The 22,369-nt window shown below is 41.9% G+C and overlaps 1 protein-coding gene and 1 long non-coding RNA gene across 5 annotated transcripts in view; one reads left to right on the forward strand and one right to left on the reverse strand.

Annotated features, from left to right (window-relative positions):
• Window positions 1-22,369, reverse strand: part of LOC129524842 (uncharacterized) — a 45,269-nt gene that overhangs the window by 19,272 nt on the left and 3,628 nt on the right. For both annotated transcript variants that reach the window (XR_010135221.1, XR_010135222.1), the window contains exons 2-3: window positions 7,984-8,868; window positions 7,087-7,698 (exon numbers count right to left, since the gene is read on the reverse strand). This is a non-coding gene — a long non-coding RNA (uncharacterized lncRNA). The remainder of the gene's footprint in view (window positions 1-7,086; window positions 7,699-7,983; window positions 8,869-22,369) is intronic.
• Window positions 5,474-10,935, forward strand: ZNF32 (zinc finger protein 32). 3 transcript variants are annotated; one of them, XM_004049311.4, is made up of 3 exons: window positions 5,474-6,224; window positions 8,608-8,746; window positions 9,999-10,935. In XM_004049311.4, exons 1-3 carry the CDS (start codon window positions 5,531-5,533, stop codon window positions 10,009-10,011), a joined length of 846 nt encoding a protein of 281 aa, XP_004049359.3. In that variant the 5' UTR covers window positions 5,474-5,530; the 3' UTR covers window positions 10,012-10,935. The 3 variants fall into 3 exon arrangements, with proteins under 3 accessions (XP_004049359.3, XP_055208041.1, XP_018891009.1); XM_055352066.2 differs by lacking the exon at window positions 5,474-6,224 and having other exon boundaries at window positions 8,611-8,746; XM_019035464.3 differs by lacking the exon at window positions 5,474-6,224 and having other exon boundaries at window positions 8,727-8,852.

Here is a 22,369-nt window from a genome sequence, read left to right on the forward strand (position 1 = left end):
GAAAATGCCACAGATTCAAAGAGATTATGGAGACACAACAATTGGGTGCAATGTAGGATCCGGGATTGGATCCTTGGAAAGAAAATGAACGTTAGGGGGGAAACTAGTGAAACACAAACAAGGTCAGCAGTTTACTATTAATTATTACCATGATGCCTTTGGGAAGCCGAGATGGGTGGATCACAAGGTCAGGAGTTCAAGACCAGCCTGACCAACATAGTGAAACCCCGTCTCTACTAAAAATACAAAAATTAGCTGGGCATGGCAGCGGGTGCCTGTAATCCTAGCTACTCGAGAGGCTGAGGCAGGAGAATCACTTGACCTGGGAGGCAGAGGTAGCAGGGAGGCGAGATTGCGCCACTGCACTCCATCCAGCCTGGGAGACAGAGCAAGACTGTCTCAAAAAAAAAAAAATAATAATAATAATAATAATTACCATGATGCATGGTACCAATGCTAATTTTCTGGTGTTATTATAATTCTGTGAGTTGTTAATATTAGGGGAAGGTGAGTGAAAAATATATGTGAATCCTCTGCATTGTTTTTGCAACTTTTCTGTAAGTCTAAAATCATTTCAAAATGAAAAGTCAAAAGAAAAAGTTTAAAATGATCTGTCTCTGCATATTCAAGGATTCTCAATCATTTTCATCTTTTTGGAGATCAACCAACTCTTTGATGAAAAGTAGGTACCTTCAGCCAACTCTTTGATGAAAAGTATGTACCATCTGCCCTAAAGAGCCTCAAGTCCACTTCATAGCTTGGATGTTTGTACCCCAAACCTTATGTTGAAATTTGATCCCCATGTTGGAAGTGGTGCCTCACAGGAAGTGTCTGGGTCATGAGGGCAGATCCTCATGAATAGATTCATGCTCTGAGTAAGTTCTCACTCTATTAGCTCCCTTGAGAGTTCCCCCATTAGCTGGTTGTTAAAAGAACCTGGCACCTCCTCTGTCTCTCTTGCTTCCTCTCTCACCGTGTGATCTCTACACACCACTCTCCTTCACCTCCCGCCATGAGCAGAAGCAGCCTGAGGCCTCCCCAGAAGCAGATGTTGGCACCAGGCTTCTTGTACAGCCTGCAGAACCATGAGCCAAATAACCCTCTTTTCTTTATAAATTACTCAACTTCAGGCATTCCTTTATAGCAACACTAAATGGACTAAGACACCCACTGTTGCCATTTCATCAGTTCACAGACCCACATGGAGCCCATCTGTGGGCCTCAGTGAAGAACCCTAGCTCCAGGGTCCACAGCTCAGGACTCAGATGTGAGAGGAAGTAGCATCCAACAGTTGATCTGATGAGGAACACCTAGCTCCCACTTCAGCTAAGGAAGGAGACCACCCCTCATATTGTCTTATGCCCAATTTCTGCCTCCAAAGAAAAAAGCAGTGAAAACTAAAAGGCAGAAATGAAATCCACAGGCAGACAGCCCGGTGCCACACCCTGGGCCTCATAGTTAAAGATCGACCCCTGACCTAATCGGGTTATATTATCTATAGATTACAGACATTGTATGGAAAAGCACTGTGAAAATCCCTGTTCTGTTCTGTTCTGTTCTAATTACCAGTGCATGCAGCCCCCAGTCACGTACCCCCTGTTGCTCAATCGATTATGACCCTCTCAAGCGGACCCCCTTAGAGTTGTAAGCCCTTAAAAGGGACAGGAATTGCTCACTAGGGGAGCTCAGTTTTTGAGACGTGAGTCTCGCCGATGCTTCCTGCTGAATAAAGCCCTGCCTTCTTTAACTCGGTGTCTGAGGGGTTTTGTCTGCAGCTCATCCTGCTACACAGCCACATTCATGTCTCCAGCCTCTGGCCACGTGGGAGACCTTCCTACAAAATGGGAGACAGGAATGCAGGACTTCATGCTCCTCCATGACATTTCCTCAAAAGGTTCATTATGAAAGCACAGCAATCACGCGCACAATACAGGGCACATAGTCTTTGTGAGCTGAGGAGCACCATAAATACATCCTAAAGGGGTCCTGACTGCAGCCCCACTAAGTGACACCAAACAGGGTAATCAGATCTGGGTATCAGAGCCTCTGCAGGAAATGTTGGCTTAGCCCACAGTGCTGAAAACAAATGCAAATTTGTACTAGGTGTGGGTCATCTGCTCCACCCCACACTTTCCCTCCCACTTTCTGGCTTATAAGCAATTCCATCAAGAGGTTAAAGAAGGGCACAGCTGGCTAAATGGTAGAAATGAAAGGCAAGACCCAAAATCTGCCTGAAGCCTGCAGAGATAGCTTCCATCAGTATGATTTTTATATGAATAGTTGTGGGAGTTATGAGGGGACAAGAGTAACGATGCACACACTAGGCTCATGAAGGCCAAAGTCTTCATATCCTGAGTTTATAAATCAGGTGCTAGTGAAATCAAACACAAGACACATTTGCTCAAAAGGACAAAGGCGGCTTCAGAGAAAAGGAATGGTTTGTCCAAGGAGAATCCACGATCACTTCCAGCCCTGAGAAATGGCTAGCACATCAGGAAATGCTTGGACAGCTCTGGCCCAGGTTCAACAACCTTTCCAAAGAATCACACTAAAGCACAGATCCCTTTATCCTGGGGGTCCAGCTGCCCAAGCTTGGCCACCAAGACAGAGGGATCTGCAAGAAAGCTGACTTTCTCCAAGCACTGCTCCATAATGGACAGAGTGAGAGGAGAGTGTGGAGTGGACAGAAGGCTCGCACAGTGCAGTGAGTGTGCAGAGCACTGAGGAAGGAGGAACACAGCCAGTGGGGACTGAAGAGGCCTGCATTTCTGACAGGGACTGGAGTAGACACAGATGGTAAGCACGATGGAAAGTGTTCTGATCAACCCCCTACCCCAGGAGGGTGGGCTCTCATTCTACCACTCTAGACCCAGGTGCAGTCATGCGCCACATTATAACCTTTCAGTCAATGATTGGCCATATATACAACGGTGGTCCCAGAAGATTATACCACCATATTTTTACTATACAATTTCTATGTTTAGATACACAAATACTTGCCATTGTGTTACAATTGCATGCAGTATTCAGTACAGTCACTAGCATGTGACTGTACTTAATAGAGTCTAAACCACTGAGCCTTACACTGAGTCTTACACTGAGTGTGTAATGGGAGGTACCATCTAGGCTTATGTAAGTACATTCTACGATGTTCAAAGATGAAATTGGCTAACGATGCATTTCTCAGAAGGTGTCCCCATCACTAAGCACCAAATGACTGTATTTGTTCAGAACTATGGCAGCAAGTGAAGGCTTCAGCTTCCCTAGACCTTCACAGTCTCATGGAAACTTCTAGGGCAGCCAATCCTTTCAAAGGAACTAAAAATCCTTTCAAAGCCAATAATTCACTTCAGCAACCTGGACCCTAAGGCTTTCATTCCACAATTAGGATACAATTATCTGATTATTTTTCCCCAAAGAAAAAATTCTAGAAGGAATATGTGCATTTTTAGGACTTTTGGTATGCACTGCCAAATGTCCTATCAGAGCAGTCATCTCAATTTACACACGGACAGACATGTCCACTTCCCCAGTCTCCTTTGCAATCTTTGCCATTTAGTACTTGGGAGGTAATTTTCATTTGTTTCAATTGGAAATTTTATAAAATGAATAATGAATGTATTTTCCTTTCATTTGTGTGTGTGTGAGTTGCTGTCCTTTGCCACATTTCTAGTGAACTGTCTTTTTCTTATTGATTTGTATGGTGTCTTTAAGTATGACGATTGCTAATATTTTCCCAGCTTGTCACATGTTAACTTCATTTAGTGGTACTTTGGCCACACAGCAGTGCTGGATTTAAATCTTCTTCCTTATTGTTTCTGCCTTTGTTACATTGGTTAAGAAAGCCTTCCCTGGCGGAGCTTCAGTGAGCCGAGATAGTGCCACTGCACTCCAGCCTGGGCGACTGAGTGAGACTCCATCTCAAAAAAAAAGCAAAAAAGAAAGCCTTCCCTATGACAAGATTATAAGAAGATTAATCCATGTGTTCTTCTGGGCCTTTGTGGCTCTGTGTTTCCCATTTTACATTAATCCATCTGGAGGTTCTCTTGGCATGGGAGTTAGGTAAACATTCAACTCCCCGACCCCACCAATGTCTAGCCCTTGTCATAACACCATTTATTGAATTATCTGTCCTTCCCCTAATATTTTGAAATGCCTGCAAAGTGAGGAAATTGTTCTTTGGCAATTTTTCAAATCTACACTGCGGACGATTTCCCTTTCACCCTCACCCCACACCCTCCCTTTTGTTGAGTATTTGCCTTAAGATGCAGGTGGTGGGTGAGGATGTGCCCCATTTTGCAGCTGGGCAGTCTGTCTATGGAGGCTGGGGTCACATCAACCCCAATCCTAACAGCTTTCTCCCCTGCTTTGGGCCCTTCAATGTGTCCACTTTCCTGAGACGCCTTAAGGGAGTTTATGCAGATCTATAAAAGTGACGATGGTGCCCCCTCACAGCCACCTTTTCCCACCAATGCTTTGTCATGTACCTTCACGGCAGGATCTGAAACTTGTCCTAGTGTCCACAGCCGGTCTTGACCTTAACAGAACCTATGTACCCTTGTGTGAAGCAGAGGCCGCAGCCTTAGGACTCTGAGCCTTGGCCTTTGCTGTGTGCCGCCCTCCACCCCTTTCTCTCTCAGACTTGGGAGGAGTGAGGAGAGGAGCCACCTGGGGCAGTTCAGGAATGGGGAGCTTCAGGATAGTTTGCACCACACACTCTGGGACCTAGCTGTGCAACACCCCGACCCCCATGTGAGGAAGGTGGTGTTTGTTTGCTCCACCAGACTGTCAGCTCCTCCCTAGGAGCACGGAGTGTGTCTTGCTCACATTCGTATCCCCAGTGTCAGCACTTAAAATGGATTCAACGGATAAATGTTGAATGAAATTCAGAAATGATGTGCAATAGTAAAAGCTAACATTTAGGAATCAACTTATTACTTACACGACACCTTTGCATATTGAGTGAAATTAAGTTGTTTAACAAATGTGTGGCTTTGGGGTAGAGAACAAGAACATAGCAAGAGGAAGCATTCTTTATTAGTCCTTCACGAAAGAGGATGGACAGACACATCTACGGAGAGGGGCTCCAGAGGCAGGGACCCAGAGATACACCCGGCCAGGCAGAAGAGCTCCAGGATGTGGCCCCGATCCTGGAAAAGTGCGTTTAAAAGAGGCTTAAGGCATATAAGACAGCCTGGCCAACATGGTAAAACCTTCGTCTCTACTAAAAATACAAAAAAATTAGCCGAGCATGGTGGCACAGACCTGTAGTCCCAGCTACTTGGGAGGCTGGGGCAGGAGAATCACTTGAGCCCAGAAGGCGGAGGTTGCAGTGAGGCGAGACCGTGCCACTGCACTCCAGCCTGGGAGACAGAGTGAAGGAAAAAAAAAACAGGCATTATTAGAGAGGCTTTATCTCCTACGTGTTCAAAAGCAACCATGCTCCTCCCAGTATCTCAGGACGACAGGACTGCCTGTGTTCCTGTTGCTCTTCACAGAAGCTCCATGAAAGCGGGCTTCGCCTTTGTTCATGCAGCCAGAGGCTCAACACATGACCTCGAAGCCGCCAAGGCTTTATCAACGGATTTCTCCCCAAAACTTCGTTTCCTTCCGCGACGCCCTGCAAGAACCCTGTATTCCTGAGTCCCTGGCTCAGCGTCTGCTACCCCGATGCTGTCAATCAGATCCTGCTAATCTGAGCGACCGTGGCTCCGTCCCGGCTCCGCGTCCGCTGACAGGTCAGCGCTGTGAGTCTCCGGATTACCAGTCCAAACGGGACGGTTTGAGGTCCCCGCGCCCTAGGGACCTGCGGAGCCCGAGCGCAGGGCGCGCCAGAGAACTACATTTCCTACAGTGCTCTTGTGAAGCCGGGGCCGCCGAGACCCACGGCCCGGCGGGCGGGGCTCGCGGGGAGACTCCTGGGAGTTGTAGTCCATTCCGCCGGCGCCGGCGCTGGCGCTGCTGCGGGCTCGGCGCCGGCCTTTGTCTGCGGGCACGCGCCGCTGCGGTGAGTGAGGCCGCTGGCCGGGTCAGAGCGCCGGGGCAAGGCGGGGCTGCGCCATCAGACCGCTGTCCCGGGCCCTCCGTGTGGCCGCCTTATGCCAGCGGCCGCCAAGGAAATGAGCAGGCCTGGCCGGCCCGGGCCCCGAGGGAGGCCAGCTGCGAGCGGAGAGGTCGGCGGTCCGCAGAGCAGGGTCCCGTGGACCGGAGAGCGGGATGCCGAGGTTCAGGACGCAGGGCGGGCCCGGTGCCCGGGGCCCGGGGCCTGAGGCGGGAGGGCAGCGTCTGCGGAGAGGAGCAGGGCCCATGGGGTCGGGGCGTGGGAGGGGGAGGCCGCGGCAGGCTCACCCGGCCTCCGTGCGGGCTTCAGCGAGTGCGGGAAGCCGGTGCCGGCCTTCCGGGGTGGGAGGAGAGGCAGCCCTTGCGGGGGAGAGTAGGAAGCCAGGCAGCGTGTGGGAAACCACGCTACCCACAAGCTCCTAAACCTGAAACTGGCCCCAGGACATTTTCCAGACCGCCAAGTGTACCCCTCTTCTCATCCGCCCTCCAGAGGACGCCGGATTTTAGATCTTGAGTCTGGTGGTCTCGTCAGATACTCCTCCTATTTGGTTCTTTCCTTCTCATTGTCCTACCTGATAGGACAGTGTTAGTAACCTGTTTAATAAGTGGGGAAGCAGAGTCAGGGCTGCTGGGTTACTCGCCCAAGATCATATCCTGGGGGAGCCACGGCAAGAAGCCAAGACTCTCACGGACTACTTCTAAGCTTTTTCCAAAGGATATAGTAGCCTTTCTAATAGGAAAATCAATGTTTTTAATTATAAAGCCACTTTTACAAAATCTTGGGGAAACTGCTTCCTCAGACCTGTGATCTAGGGAGAAAAATATGACAATTTCTCCCTTACTAATCACGGAGGTCCCTGATAGGCGGCGGAGTTGTAACTTGAAGACCTCACAGCAGGTGGAGAGGCAGAGCTGTGAATTCTACTCTAATTTCTGGAATCCCCGGCGACAGAGTCCAACCCCAGGCAGCAGGCGCCATGTACCCCAGGGACTTTTAATGTGTGTGCAGCTGTCGAGCAAGAATACCTTGAACTTCCAAATGATGTGCTGGCATGCTGGTAGGGAATTCCTTTGCAGCTTGTGTTCCAAGTTGGAAGTGAGTCCTCCAAATAAAAATTTAAATGATTCTCCTGGTCATCACAGCTTGTAGCAGAATGTGCAGTTGTCAAGAAGAACCAGGTGCTTAGGTTGACAAAACAAAGAATGGTAGCATCATACTATTATTTCATTAAATCAGAAGGCCAGCATTTTGATAGGACAAATTAGAGGGAAACAAGGAGTATGCATTGAACCACTGCACTTCTTAAAAGTGTAAGAATTCAGTAATTAGGATCCTGAAGTAAGAAGAAATATTTTTTTAAAAAAATAGATCATGTGGGCCAGGTGTAGTGGCTCATGCCTACATGTCTTGGGAGGCCGAGGCAGGAGGGTCACTTCAGGCCAAGAGTTGGAGACCAGCCTGGGCAGGATAATGAGACCCATCTCTACAAAAAAAAGTTAAAATAATTTTTAAAAATTAGCCAGGCTTGGTGGTGCTTACCTGTAGTCCTAGCTATTTGGGAGGCTGAAGTGGGAGGATCCGTTGAGTCCAGGAGTTCAAAGTCACAGCAAGCTATGATTGAGTCACTGTACTCCAGCCTGGGCAACAGAGCAAAACCTTGACTCAGAATTTTTAAAAAATTAAAAAATAATTTAGAGCACATACAAGAGGATTCCTAGGATCTGGAAGAGTACTTCAATCTGGTCAAACTCTCTTCCTTTCTGTTCAATTTTATAAGCATTCTGACCAGCTCTTTAGTGATCAGGAACTAGACAACTGTCTAATGTAAGAGCATACATTTTGGATCCAGAAAGTCTTGGATTTGAACCTTTGCTCCACTTTGACTCCTTATTTTCTGTGGGTTTTTGGGCAAGTTACTTAACCTAGTTGGAGTGCCTTGGGCTTGGAGTCCAGAGTAGGTCTTTCTTTTCCAAGAATTGACAAGTGTTTACACTTGGTCAGAACTGGTATTCTTGTATCTTCAAGAGCAAGAGAAAGGCGAGTCTGGGTCTGGAGCCTCCTAAGAATTGTTCAGTGGTAACAAATGGACTCTCTTGTTAAGTCTTTGTAACTACAGATAACTGGAGAGCTGATTGGTTCCAACCAATCGTGAAGGCTGAAATGTTGTTTTCTTAGATTCTGAATTCCTCTGGGGCTTGGAGGGAAGAAAGTAGTAGGTGGTTAGGTGGGGAACCAAAATGGAAGATCCCAATTACATGCCAAGACCAAAGTGTAAACAGGAGTGACTATTAACTTGGGATTGGCAGGAAGAGATATATGTTTATGTGTTCTCTGCTTTCCCACATCCTGCTTCCTCCTAGACTCATTTGTGTGTGGTCCTGGTACCTTTGGGCCCATTTTGCAGTGACATTTTAGTAACTGACATTATGTCAAGCAATCTAGGTTTCTTACATTCACTTATGTCTCAACAACTGTTGACTTTTTCCTTCTCACGTATCAATTATTCTGCCCTTTCCTGTTTGTTTCTGTTTGTTTTTCTCCCTCAGGTGCTCAGGAACAGCCCATGGAAGAATCATATGAAGAGGTGGTGACTGAGGTCGTAAGCAGGAGTGGACATGTTTGGATTTCCAACAGCTACCCTGCTGGACTGTCATGGAAGATATGCCCAGAATGTAGCGTTCTTCAGTGAGTGACTCAGTTGATGGCTGGATGCGCTCAGCTCACAGATATTCAGTGTCCCTGTTCTCAGCACTGGTCGGCAGTCTGAGGAAGCAGAGGAGACCTTGCTTTGGTAGAGCTTGCTGTTCCTAGGGTTATAAGAAAAGCCTGTGAACTGGAGTTAGAAGTAATAGTAGAAACAGAGCAAGAGAACTATCTTGATATGGAGGTAGCGTTGAAGTAGTCTCTCAGAATGAATGAGCAGCTTAAATCTCAGCACTGTCTCTGAATAAGGCAAGGGAACAAGGAGAAGATTACCCTGGAGTGACACCAAGAAAACTGTTAATGGTGATGAATGGACCCATATTTAAAGTGCACCAGGAGGCTCAGATGCAGGGCAGTATTCGGAAAAAAAAAAGTCAATATCTGCATAGAGAATAACTTCCAAACCAAAATTGATTTCAGTTTTGCCATAGCTTAGTAGACTGAAAATAGCAAGGATTTTAATGGGAAAAATTCCTTGGATCAGATTCTATAATTGCCATGGCTAGATCTGCAGTATCAGGTTATTTAACTTCCTTAAGCTCCAGGTTCGTCTGTAAAATAGGACAATAAGTTCTATCTTGTAGGGTTGCAGGGATTAGCAATGATAGATGTAAAGTACCCAGGATTGTGCTACATATTTTCTGAGGTCATGGTGCTTATTCTATTGTCAGAACAGATTGGACAGAGGTGGATTTCTGAAGAAGCAAATGCAGCTTCAGTTTTAGGACCCCTCACTTGGATTGGTCTCTCCAAGACCATGTGCTTCATTTTATACATTTTCTTAAAAGGGTGCCTCTAAAGGGAAAGTTTTAGGCCTTATACAGCCTGGATCCACACCTGTTTTGGAGTCAGATAAAAGTTGGGTATGGGGCTCTGTGTGATTCTGTATAGTTTTCTAAATTTTCTGAGCCTGTTTTCTGACCTGTAAAATAGAGAAAACCATGTCTATCTTACAAGGTTATTTGTTGGCCTAAATTAAATTTAGAGGCAGTACACTGCTATGGAGAATGCCTATTTGAGTCAGCTCTAACTTACCTAGCTCTGTGACCTTTGACAGGCTCCCTTTGCTCCCATTATCTGTATCACTCTCATGGCATTGTTTTCAGGATTGCATTGGCTAGGCAAAGAATAAGGCCTGGCACATCATAAGCACTCAAAGTATTATGTTTCTTTTTCCCTATTCTAACTCAGCATTATTGGTGCTTCTTATATGACTTCCCTCTCATTTTATCAGATGTGATGACTGAAGCCCACCACAAATATGACCACTCTGAGGCTACAGGATCCTCAAGCTGGGATATCCAAAATTCTTTCAGAAGAGAGAAGCTGGAACAAAAATCCCCAGATTCGAAGACACTACAGGAAGATTCACCTGGAGTGAGACAAAGGGTCTATGAGTGCCAGGAGTGTGGAAAATCCTTCCGGCAAAAAGGTAGTCTAACGTTACATGAGAGAATCCACACTGGTCAAAAGCCTTTTGAGTGCACCCACTGTGGAAAAAGCTTCAGGGCCAAAGGCAATCTTGTTACACATCAACGGATACACACGGGAGAGAAGCCTTATCAGTGCAAGGAGTGTGGGAAAAGCTTCAGTCAACGAGGTAGTCTCGCTGTCCACGAGAGACTCCACACTGGACAGAAACCCTACGAGTGTGCTATTTGTCAGAGAAGCTTCAGGAATCAGAGTAACCTTGCTGTTCACAGGAGAGTTCACAGTGGTGAGAAGCCCTATAGATGTGATCAGTGTGGAAAAGCCTTCAGTCAGAAAGGAAGCTTAATTGTTCACATCAGAGTCCACACAGGCCTGAAGCCCTATGCCTGTACCCAGTGCAGGAAGAGTTTCCACACCAGGGGGAATTGTATTCTGCATGGCAAAATCCACACAGGAGAGACACCCTATCTGTGCGGCCAGTGTGGAAAAAGCTTCACCCAGAGAGGGAGTCTGGCTGTGCACCAGCGAAGCTGCTCACAGAGGCTCACCCTTTGACCACTCTCCTGAAGAGAAGTTCTCTTTATGAATTAAGAGTACAAAATCCTCTGAGATGAAGCAGCCTATCCAGTTCTATGGAATGAATGGAGAATCTTTCAGAAAGACCATCATCGGGTAGGGCAAACTGACTTTTTTCCTTTCCCCCAAAAGAGTATGAAAAATAAATGTCTTGTTTATTATCATTATGATGTATGTTTTATAATTTCTGTCACTTTATTCTGACCTGATTTTTCAAGGTACCCCCATTAATCTGGTGCCACACTAGAGATTGTTCTGTGTATACCCAATACAGATTTTAAATTTGTAGTTGACACCATCAGGCTTTTATAAATGTAAAAAATCAGCCCCTCATCAATCCCAAGTTATTTTTCTTCCTTACATATTCAAATTAATCTTGTTTTGCCTTCAAAACCACTGGGCAAAATCCATGGGGCAAATCTAGTTACCTTTATAATCTTCTTGTTGAACATTTCATTACCTGGATAATACCCCCAATAACCTATTGTAACTAATCACTCATGTCTATAGCAAGGGGCCTAGCCTTTTATTACAAAAGAAAATTTCTTTCCAAGCCTGCACAGCCTTAGTTTGTGCATTGAGACATACTTCAGTCCTCCACTCCTAACTAGGATAGAGATAATTCACCTGTAACCAAAGAGCAAACAACTACTGTCTGTGCAATTTTTAAAAATCTTTAACCCATTTCTCCCCATCTACTAAAGGGACTCCTACGTTTTCAGAGACCTTCACTCCCTCTTTGGTAACAGCAGCAATATCTTGGGGTTGGGTTATCTAGAAAGGATGTAAGTGTTATTACTGAACCCAGACTTATAGTTTGTAGTCAATAATGAACTTCCACTTTCCAACAATACTATCCTCTTCCTCCTGCACACACACCAAGAAATTTGGAATTCTAACCCATCCTTTTTTCTGACCTCCGGGGGATGAGATTTGAAGAAGGCTGCAGAGGAGAAATTGGTTTTGAGGGGAAATTTCCATTTCCATTTTTTAAAATCTTAGCCATCTCTATAATTTTTCATACTGAGCATTTATGTAAGTGAAATGATGAATGATAGAGATTTTGGTTTTCTTGGTAAGACACCATTCCATCCTTTCTAGTGGATCCTATAAATCAGTGGTCCCCAACCTTTTTGGCACCAGGGACCAGTTTCATAAAGACAATTTTCCCACAGACAGAGGGGGAAGGTGGGGGGATGGTTTTGGGATGATCCAAGCACATTACATTTATTGTGCACTTTATTATTATTACATTGAAGTATATAATGAAACAATTATAAGGTATTCACCATAAGGTAGAATCAGTGGGAGTCCTGAGCTTGTTTTCCTGCTACTAGACAGTCCCATCTAGGGGTGATGGGAGACAGTGACAGATCATAAGGCATTAAATTCTCATAAGGAGTGCACAACCTAGATCCGTTGCATGCACAGTTCACAATGGGGTTCACACTTTTATGAGAATCTAATGCTGCCACTATCTGACAGGAGGCAGAGCTCAGGTAGTAATGTGAGCGGCAGGCAGCAGCTGTAAATACAGATGAAGCTTCGCTTGCTCTCCCACCACTCACCTCCTGCTGTATGTCCCAGTTCCTAACAGGCCACGGACTGGTACTGATCCATGGCCCAGGGTTGGGAACCCCCTGCTATAAATTATTGCTTCCTTAATCCCAAAAAGCTTGTAATAGTAAATCTTTACCATGTAGAGAGGTAAATGTCAAAGGTCTTTGAGCACTGAAACAATTTAGAAACACTGGATTCTAATAATACAAAAATATTCCAAAGATACCACAATAACATTTGAAGCTATATACAAGAATGTTCATGTCATCTTCATTTATAATAGCCACACACTAGAAATGTCCAACAATGAGTGAGGGATAAAGAAATTGTAGTATATCCACACAGTGAAATACAACTCAGCAATAAAAAAGAACATACACGTGGTACATCAACAATATGGATGAATCTGAAAGTTTTATGTTGAGTTGAAGAAGCCAAATACACAAATAGCATAATTCCACTTATGTGCCTTCACAGAACAGGAAAAACTATGTGTGAGGATTGACTTGAAAGGCACACAAGGGAAGTTTACAGAGTGAAAACAATGTTCTGTACCTGACATCAGGCAGTTGATGCAGGGGTCTAAACAATTAACCAAAATTCATTGAACTCGATGCTTAAGATCCGTGCATTTTATTATATGTGAGATATACTTCAGTAACCATGAAACAGTATAAATGTATTGCCCACAAGCTCTTTGACACTCATCCCATGAAGAGATGGGGGGCTATGTCACCACCACTTGAATCTGGACACGCTTGTGACTGCTTCAAACAATAGAACACAACAGAAATGATACTACACCAAGTATAGTTCTGAAAAGCCTCTAAAAGGTCTGAAAAATTTCTGCCTGGTTCTCTTGAGACACTTCCTCTCAGGTGAAACCAGCCCATGTAAAAAGTCCAGTTATCCTGAAATCACTGTCATGGACAAGCTGCATATAAATGCTCCAGCCAACAGTTTCAGCTGAGCTCCCAACAGCCTCCCAGCCATGTGTGAGGGTCATTGTAGGTTTCCGGCCCAGTAGAACGAACCTTCACATGACTGCAGCCCCATCTGACATCTGGCCAAAACTGCATGACAGACTCCAAAGTGAGACTGCCTCACCTAATCCCTGACAAACAAAATCATGAGAAAAATGAAACATTATGGTTGGATACCACTAAATTTTCAGGTAATTTGTTATGCAGCAATAATAGAATAACTTAAGTACTTTTTAAGGATAAGCCATTGTAAAATTTATATATAGGAAAAATCTGAGGCCAGGCACGATGGCTCACGCCTGTAATCCCAGCACTTTGGGAGGGGTGGATCACCTGAGGTCGGGAGTTCAAGACCAGCCTGACCAACATGGAGAAACTCTGTCTCTATTAAAGATACAAAATTAGCCAGGCATGGTGGCGCATGCCTATAATCCCAGCTACTTGGGAGGCTGAGGCAGAAGAGTCACTTGAACCCAGGAGGCAGAGGTTACAGTGAGCTGAGATTGCACCACTGCACTCCAGCCTGGGCAACAAGAACAAAAACTCTGTCTCAAAGAAAAAAAAAAGAAAAAGAAAAAGAAAAAGCTGGGGAAGCAACTTGATATTACCTCACTGGCTAAATCAAAATAGGAAATTATGGTTTACGATTCATCAGAAAGCTTAAGGTTTAAAAATAAACATTCTCTTTGACAAAATAAGAGGCATGGTATAGGTTAGTTAACTGAGATCTAATCCAAGTTATAAAATGAAGAAGTAGATGCTGGACTCCAGCAGTACTGCATTATAAGAAATGTAAAAATATATGCCTATATGTATACTTATACTTTCAGAACCTCAAATATAAATATGCGTATATATAGATAGATATAGAGAAAGAGCTATATAGATATATATAATCTTAAAAGCATAGTTCTGCAAAAAGGAATGAGTAAATAATAAAGAGTAAAGAGGTCAGAAAATATATCATTGGCCATTGGTGATCAACTAAACCTTTAGACCCTCTCCCCTCCCTGTGGTAGGGGGGTGCTGAAAGTTCCAGTCCCCTAATCCTACTTTGGTCTTTATGGTGACCAGCCCCATCCTGAAGCTACCTTGGGGCCCCTGGCCATAGTCATCTCATTAGCATAAAAAAGACACTCTTATCACTCAGGAGATTCCAAGAGAGTTAGAAGCTGTTATGTCAGGAAATGGAGACAAAAACCAAATATATAGGCCAGGGTATGGTGGTTTATGTCTGTAATCCCAGCACTTTGGGAGGCTGACGTGGGTGGATCACTTGAGATCAGGAGTTCGAGGCCAGTCTAGCCAACATGGTGAAACCCCATCTCTACTAAAAATACAAAAATTAGACAGGAGTGGTGGTGGACACCTGTAATCCCAGCTACTTGGGACTCTGAGACAGGAGAACTACTTGAATCCAGGAGATGGAGGCTGCAGTGAGCCAAGATTGTGCCACTGCACTCCAGCGTGGGTGACAGAGCGAGACTCTGTCTCAAAAAAATAAATTAAAATTAAAATTAAAAAATATATATATAATGCAATATCACAGGTCCCAAATACATAAAGCAAAAATTGAGAGAACAAAGGAAATATAGACACCACCAAAATCCCATAGTTAGAGATGTTGACACCCCCTCTCTCGACAGCTGGTAAAATTAGGGAAAAAAAAACAGTAAGGATATGGAAGATTTGAATAGCACTATCAACCAACTTGATGCCATTGGTATTTGTGGGACACTACACACATCAAAAGTAAAATACACATTCCTTTCAAGTGCACATGAAACCTTCACCAAAACAGACCATATGCTGGGCCACAAAACAAGTCTCAATAAATTTAAAACATTTGAATTATACAGAGTATATTCTTTGGCCACTACAGCATTAAATTAGTAATCAATAATAATAAAATATCTAGAAAATTCCCCCAATTGTTTGGAAATTAAACTGTACACTTCTAAATCACTTATAGTTCAAAGAATAAGTCACAAAGAAAATTGGAAAATATTTTGAACTGAGTGATAATACATGTCAAAATCTGAGGGCTGCAGTTAAAGCAGCTCTTCAGGGGAATTGTGTAGCTTTAAAATGCCTGGATTAGAAAAGAAAAAACATAAAATCACTGATCTGTTACCCACTTGAGAAGCTAGAAAAAGAGTTAATCAAAACCAAAGTAAGAAGATATTTGTTCATAATAGAGTAGATCAATGAAACTGAATATCAGCAAACCAGAAGTTAGCTCTTTGAAAAAGTTAATAAAACTGATAAACTCATACCAAGGCTAATCAAAAAAAAACACAAATTACAAATATCAGTAATAAAAGAAAGGACATCACAACAAATTACAAAGATATTCAAGGAATAATGAAAGCATACTGTGAACAATGTTATGTCAATAAGTTCAACAACAAAAATGAAGTTTACAAAGTCTTTAAAAGACACAACTTGCCAAAATGACACAAGAAGAAACAGAAAATCAGCTGGGTGCATTGCGTCACACCTGTAATCCTAGCACTTTGAGAGACCAAGACAGGAAGATCGCCCTGAGGCCAGGCATTTAAAATTAGCCTGGGCAACATACTGAGACCCTGTCTCCACCAAAAAAAAAAAAAAGAAAAGAAATAGAAAATCCAAGTATCCCTATATCTAATAAAGAAATTCAAATACCTTCACACAAAGAAAACTGCAGGCCAAAATGGCTTCAATGATAAAACGTAAAACATAAAAAAAAAGTATTCCTACACATTTTTTCAGAAAATGAAAGAGAATATGCACCAAGTCATTGTGTAAAATCAGTATTACTGTGACTCTAGAACCAAAAATATCATTAAGAAAATTATACATCAGCATCCCTCATGAACATAGACACAAAAATACTTAATATTTTAGCAAATCTAATCAAACAATATATAAAATACATAATACATCATGATAAAGTGTAGTCTGTAAAATTAATGTGCCTTTGCAAGTCTAAAATTTTTCCCCATCACAGCACCATATTATATGCCCAAGTAAAGACCCAAATCTGTTTCAACTACCTAGAAAGTCGATAATTAAGAAAATGTATATATGTAGGGGTGTGTGTGTGTGTGTGTGTGTGTGTGTGTCTGTACAGCTGATCTTCATTATTCATACATTCCATTCTTACAAATATACCTACTTGCTAAGTTTTATTTGTAACCCCAAATCAATTTACTGGGTTTTTGTGGTCAGTCATTCACAGACATGCAGAGGACAGTGAGAAATTCGAGTCATGCAACACGCACATTCCCAGCTAAGGTCAAACAAAGTATTATTCTGTCTTCTTGTTTCAATTCTCATATTATAAACAAGTGGCCTTTTCACAATACATTTAGTGCTATGTTTTTCACAGGTTTGTGCTTTTTGTTGATGATTTTGCTGTTTAAAATGACTTCAAATGTAGTGCTGAAGTGCTCTCTGCTGTTCCTAAGCTGTGATGTGCCTTGTGGAGGGAGAAAACACATGTGTTACATAAGCTTTGTTCAGGGATGAGTTATATTCCTCTTGGCAATGAGTTTAAAGTAAATGAATCAATAATATATATTGAATTAGGTTTCTTTAAACAAGCATACATAAAACAAGGTTATATGTTGATCAGATTATTAAAATGTTGTGACTAGAAGCTTGTAGGAACCTAACCCTGTATTTCTCCGAGGAACAATGGTTCCATATTTGCTAATCAATGTTCACAGAGACTTTACAGAACATAACTACTGTGAATAATGAGAATCAACTATATATGTATATATAATACATACATCTGTATATATATCTATATATGTATATATAATACATATATCTGTATAAATGTGCATATATTTGTATAATATGTATAACACATAAAATATATTTAAAACAAATCATAAAATATCAAAATGTTAAATTAAAATTTTAGGCTAAAGTTCCTAATGTATGGGTACATTAAGAATGAGTAAACATATTCCACTGAAGTGCAGAATTTTGCTCTGGTAAAATGAGAATCTAACTTCCCACTGACTTTCATTGTAAAATATCAATGTGTCTGTAAGGTGGGACTGACCCCCATACAATAAAAATCATACACCAGAAAACCAGAAATATTTGATATTTGTATGTAGAAAAATGATTTTTAAGTGAGAACTAACATTTTTGAAATGTTTAGGCTTTGCTAGATGCTGAGCTAAGCTTTATATCCTTGGCTCTCACAGCAAACTTGGGTAAGTGCTAATTATAATTCAGGAAATTAAAGTCTAGAGGGGTTAAAAAACTTACACAAGGTCATGCAGGTGGTGAATAAAAAAGAATCAAATGGAAATTTTAGAACTGGAAAATAAATTTAAAATTCACTAGATGGCTCAATAGCAGCAAGAATATGGTAGAGCAAGGAATCAATAAATTTGAAAATAGAATAATAGAAATTACCCAATCTGAATGAGAGAGAAAATAGACTAACAAGAAATGAACAGATTATCAGGGACCTGTGAGACAATAACAAAAGAGATAACATTGGTATCACTGTTATTTTAGAAGAGAAAATAAAGTAAGACTGAGAAAGTACTTGAAAAAAATAATGGCTGAAAATTGCCCAAATTTGGTGAAAGCCACAAACTTCCAGATTCAAGAAGCAGAGCAAACTTTAAACATGATAAACCCAAAGAAACACACAGCAAGACACATCGTAATCAAACTTCGTTAAATCAATCATGATGAAAAAATCTTGAAAGCAGCTAGAGAGAAACAAAACATAATCTATAGCGAACGAATGATTTGAGTAACAATGGATATGTCACTAGAAATTATGGGGGCCAGAAGGAATTGGCACACATTTTTCAGAGAGAAGAACTCTCAACCCAAAATTTTGTATCAGTGAAAATATATCATTCAAGAACAAAGGGGAAGGAAGGACTCCTCCCTAACTCATTCTATGAGGCCAGAATCATCCTGATGCCAAAACCTGGCAGAGACACAACAAAAAAAGAAAACGTCAGGCCAACATCCTTGATGAACATCAATGCAAAAATCCTCAACAAAATAGGCTTTATCTCTGGGATGCAAGTTTGGTTGGTCCAACATATGCAAATCAATAAATGTAATTCATCACATCAACAGAACTAAAGACAAAAACCACATGATCATCTATAGTATATGCAGAAAAGGCTTTTGATAAAATGCAACATCCCTTCATGTTAAAAATTCTCAATAACCTAGGTATGGAAGGAACATACCTCAAAATAATAAGAGCCACCTATGACAAGCCCACAGCCTGAATGGGGAAAAGCTGGAAGCAGCATTCCCCTTGAAAACTGGCACAAGACAAGGATGCCTCCTCTCACCACTCCTATTCAACATAATATTGAAAGTCCTGGCCAGAGCAATCAGACAAGAGAAACAAATAAAAGGCATCCAAATAGGAAGAGAGGAAGTCAAACTCTCCCTGTTTGCTGATGATACGAACCTATATCTAGAAAACCCCATAGTCTCAGCCTAAAAGCTACTTAAGCTCATAAACAACTTCAGCAAAGTCTCAGGATACAAAATCAATATGCAAAAATCGCTAACATTCCTTTACACCAACAACAGTCAAGCTGAGGGCCAAATCAGGAATGCAGTCCCATTCACAATTGCCAAAAAATAAAATAAAATACCTAGGAATACAGCTAACCAGGGAGGTGAAAGATCTTTCTCTACAAGAAGAGCTATAAAACACTGTTCAAAGAAATCAGAGATGACACAAATGGAAAAATATTCCATGCTCATGAATAGGAAGACTCAATATCATTAAAATAGCCATATGGCCCAAAGCAATTTACAGATTCAATGCTATTCCTATTAAACTACCATTGACATTCTTCACGGAACTAGAAAAAACTGTTTTAAAATTCATATGGAACCAAAAAAGAGCCTGAAGAGCCAAGGCAATCCTAAGCAAAAAGAACAAAGCTGGAGGCATCATGCCACCTAACTTCAAACTATATTACAGGGCTACAGTAACCAAAACAGCACGGTACTGGTACAAAAACAGAGAGACCAATAGAACAGAATAGAGAAGCCAGAAATAAGGCCACCCACCTACAACTATCCAATCTTCAACAAACCTGATGAAAACAAGCAATGAGGAAAGGATTCTCTATTCAATAAATAGTGCTGGGATAACTGGCTAGCCATATGCAGAAGATTGAATCTGAATCCCTTCCTTGTACAATATACAAAAATTAACTCAAGATGGATTAAAGACTTAAATGTAAAACCCAAAGCTATAATAACCCTGGAAGACAACCTAGGCAATACCATTCTGGACATAGAAATGAGCAAAGATTTCATGATAAAGACACCAAAAGCAATTGCAGAAAAAGCAAAAATTGACAAATGGCATCTAATTAAACTAAAGAGCATCTGTACAGCAAAGGAAACTATCAATAGAGTGAACAGACAGCCTATAGAATGGGAAAAAATTTTTGCAAACTATGCACCTGACAAAGGTCTAATATCCAGCATCTATCAGGAACTTAAACAAATTTACAAGAGAAAAACAAACAACCCATTAAAAAGTGGGCAAACAGATGGGGCACAGTGGCTCACGTCTTTAATCCCAGTGCTTTGGGAGGCTGAGGCAGACGGATCACTTGAGGTAAGGAGTTCAAGACTAACCTGGCCATCTCTCCTAAAAATACAAAAATTAGCCGGGCATGGTGGCATGCAGCTGTAATCCCAGCTACTCAGAAGGCTGAGGCAGGAGAATCACTTGAACCTGGGAAGCAGAGGTTGCAGTGAGCCAAGCTAATGCCACTGCACTGCCAGGGCAATAGAGCGAGGCTCTGTCTCAAAAAAAAGAAAAAGAAAAAGTGGACAATGGACATGAACAGACACTTTTCAAAAGAAGACATACATGGGGCCAACAATCACACTTTTTAAAAATTCAACATCACTGATCATTAGAGAAATGCAAATCAAAACCACAGTGAGATACCATCTCACGCCACTCAGAATGGCTATTACTAAAAAGTCAAAACGTAACAGATGCTGGTGAAGGTGTAGATAGAAAAAAGGAATGCTTTTACACTGTTGTTGGGAGTGTAATTATTTCAAACATTGTGGAAGACAATATGGTGATTCCTCAAAGACCTATAACCGGAAATACCATTTGACCCAGCAATCAAATTACTAGGTATACATCCAAAGGAATATAAGTCATTCCATTATAAAGACACATGCACACGTGTGTTCACTGCAGCACTACTCACAATAGTAAAGACATAGACTCAACCTAAATGTTCATCAGTGATAGACTGGATAAAGAAAATGTGGTACATATACACCATGGAATACTATGCAGCCATAAAAAAGAATGAGATCACATCCTTTGCAGGAACATGGATGGAGCTGGAGACCATTATCCTTAGCAAACTAATGCAGGAACAGAAAACCAAATGCTGCATGTTCTCACTTATAAGTGGGAGCTAAATGATGAGAACACATGGACACATAGAGGAGAACAACACACATTGGGGCCTATTGGAGGTTGGGAGCAGGGAGAGGATCAGGAAAAATTGCTAATGGGTATTAGGCTTAATACTTGAGTGATGAAATAATCTGTACAACAAATCCCCATCACACTAGTTTACCTTTATAACAAACCGGCACATGTACCCCGAACTTAAAAGTTAATTTTTTTAAGTATGAAAAGGAACATGAAGGGGAAATCAATCATTTCTTTCAAATGAAAGAAAACCAACAGAATTTGTCAACAGCAGACCATCCCTAAATTAATGGCTAAAAAAGTTCTTCAAGCAGAAAAAATGATAAAACAAGGAAACTTGAAGCATGAGAAAATAAGAAATAAAAACAGAAAGAGGCCAGGTCCGGTGGCTCATGCCTGTAATCCCACCACTTTGGGAGGCCGAGCTGGGTGGATCACCTGAGGTCAGGAGTTCGAGACCAGCCTGGCCAAAATGGTGAAACCCTGTCTCTACTAAAAATACAAAAATTAGCCAGGTGTGGTGGTGTGTGCCTGTGATCCCAGCTACTTGGGAGGCTGAGATAAGAGAATCGCTTGAACCCAGGAGGCAGAGGCTACAGTGAGCTGAGATCACACCACTGCACTCCAGCCTGGGCAACAGAGCAAGACTCTATCTCAAAAAAAAATTAGCCTGGCATGGTGGCAGACGCCTGTAATCCCAGCTACTCAGGAGGCTGAGGCAGGAGAATCACTTGAACTTGGAAGGCAAAGGTTGCAGTGAGCCAAGATCGCGCCACTGTACTCCAGCCTGGGCAACAGAGTGAGATTGTCTCAAAAAACAAAACAAACAAACAAACAAAAAACAGAAAGAGTAGAAATATGGGTAGATATAATAGATTATCCTCTTAAGTTTTCTAAACTATGTTAGGCTTCTGAAGCAATAACTATAACACTGATGTAGTTCTCAATGTGTGCAGAGGAAACATTCAGAGCAATTTCACTATAAAAAGAGTGAGGAAGGGAGCTTGGAGGTACACATATGGTTTATTTCCTTAACAGGATCAAACCACACATAATGATCTACATCAGGCGGATCTAGTCTTCTGGCTTCCCTGGGCCACATTAGAAGAAGAATTGTCTTGAGCCACACATAAAATACACTAACATTAACAATAGCTAAAGAGCTTTAAAAAAAATCGCCAAAAAAATCTCATAATGTTTTTTTAGAAAGTTTACGAATTTGTGTTGGGCCGCATTCAAAGCTATCTGGGCCGTACGCGGCCATGGGCCATGGGTTGGACAAGCTTGATCTACACATTTACTTTTTCCCCTTAAAATATTCTGATTTTCTACATTAGTTCATCTAGATCTGCCTGGATTGTTAATTGACAATTATGAGCTGTATGTCAGGAAATGAGGACAAAGATTAAATATATATATTTCACGATATCACAGGTTATATTTCATTTACAAGTTTCTCTGTTGATTTATTAGCTTATAAGTGTTTACTATCACAAACGATGCCGCAGGGAACATCTTTATGCATATCTTTTCATGTAACTGTGAACAGTTAAACATAAAATACATTCGTAGAAGTAG

This window comes from Gorilla gorilla, chromosome 8 (assembly GCF_029281585.2).
Source record: "Gorilla gorilla gorilla isolate KB3781 chromosome 8, NHGRI_mGorGor1-v2.1_pri, whole genome shotgun sequence".
In the NCBI taxonomy this organism is placed as follows: Eukaryota; Metazoa; Chordata; class Mammalia; order Primates; family Hominidae; genus Gorilla; species Gorilla gorilla.

Coding starts and splice junctions, on each gene's coding strand:
- ZNF32 (XM_004049311.4), top strand. CDS start 5,531: ATGCAGCCAGAGGCTCAACACATGACCTCGAAGCCGCCAAGGCTTTAT. Junction 6,225..8,607: donor CCGGAGAGCGGGATGCCGAG/GTTCAGGACGCA, acceptor TTTCTCCCTCAG/GTGCTCAGGAACAGCCCATG.